The sequence below is a fragment of the Pyxicephalus adspersus genome, chromosome 3 (genome assembly GCF_032062135.1).
Source record: "Pyxicephalus adspersus chromosome 3, UCB_Pads_2.0, whole genome shotgun sequence".
In the NCBI taxonomy this organism is placed as follows: domain Eukaryota; kingdom Metazoa; phylum Chordata; class Amphibia; order Anura; family Pyxicephalidae; genus Pyxicephalus; species Pyxicephalus adspersus.
Genome location: NC_092860.1, coordinates 5,743,509 through 5,744,663, shown reverse-complemented (window position 1 = coordinate 5,744,663; position 1,155 = coordinate 5,743,509). Strand labels below are relative to the sequence as shown.

At 45.0% G+C, this 1,155-nt stretch overlaps 1 protein-coding gene across 1 annotated transcript in view; it reads right to left on the bottom strand.

Moving 5' to 3' along the window:
* TK1 (thymidine kinase 1) overlaps positions 1-679 on the bottom strand; it is a gene marked incomplete at its 5' end in the record, with an annotated part of 3,685 nt that extends 3,006 nt beyond the window's left edge. Inside the window, 3 exons of the mRNA XM_072403187.1 lie at positions 33-132; positions 335-448; positions 549-679. Coding sequence (XP_072259288.1) covers positions 33-132; positions 335-448; positions 549-679 — 345 coding nt within the window. The remainder of the gene's footprint in view (positions 1-32; positions 133-334; positions 449-548) is intronic.
* Positions 680-1,155: the final 476 nt, after the last annotated feature.

Sequence of the window (1,155 nt, the reverse complement as noted above, 5' to 3'; positions counted from 1 at the left end):
CACAATACAAGGTCTCCTGAAACATTAGAAACACTTACAAATTGTCCTTCGTCAATTCCAATGACGCAGCAGTTCAAAGCCTCCGTAAACACATCAGCAAGGCAGCAGGCGGAGACGGCAGACATTGTGTGCCTAGAGAGGCATTAAAATAAAATGTTAGCAAACAATCAAGAACAGGTTTGTTTTTGTTTTAAATTGCTGGACTGGGGCCCAATTGCGACAGACAACCTAAATGCCCACTGAAAAGACCAAATTGCACCTTTGTGTTTTGATGCGATCTCCCATTAAACTGGAAGTTTAAACCCAACCAAAGACAGACTTTTGTCTTCCTTACCGGTCATGCGTGGCCATCTGTTCCTTGCTGTAGCGGATGTCCTTGGCGTATTTGATCACAATGCACTTGTACTGCGCTATCTGGAAGCGGCGCACCCGACGCATCAACTCCGTGCTTAAAAAAAAAAAAGGAATAAAATGAGAACCGGGTTGAAATAGCGCCCCCGACGGGATGACTCAGATGTACACACACATATATACACACACAGGCTCACCTTTTCCCAGAAAACATCGGTCCGAAGATGACCTGAAATAGACAAAAAGTTGCTTCATTTTTATTGTGTTGAAAACTGTACAGCACAGCATTGTCGCTGCAAGATTTGTTTTCATGCTGCCCCCCATGCAGTTACACACACAGCAAGGAAAATTAGCTGACCGCTCCAATCAGAGCTTACACAGGGTGGAGGATTCTGTCAGCACCCATGTGCGCACCCTAAACTGATCACAAGCCCAACAATACTTAAAGTGGAAGTAACCCCCCAAAAAGAAATAAATTTAAAAAAATCACACCTTTAATGCTGCAGATCAATCTGTCTGATCTGGCATCGTCCCAGTATCTGTCTTCGACCCGGCGCAGGGGGAGTGCCAGGTGCCGCCATCCTCTCTTCTTCCTACCGTGTTTCCCCGATTTTAGGACATCCCCATTAAGTAAGCCACCCCCGATTTTTAAAAAAAAATAATAAAATAAGACACTCACCCGTTTATAAGACAGCTCCAGATATCTGATCCTGCGTGTGTGTCCTTTATGCTGGCTGCAGTGTGTGTGTCTTTGATGCTGGCTGCAGGGCGTGTCTATTCCTGAGCCAAACTGAAAGTAAAAAG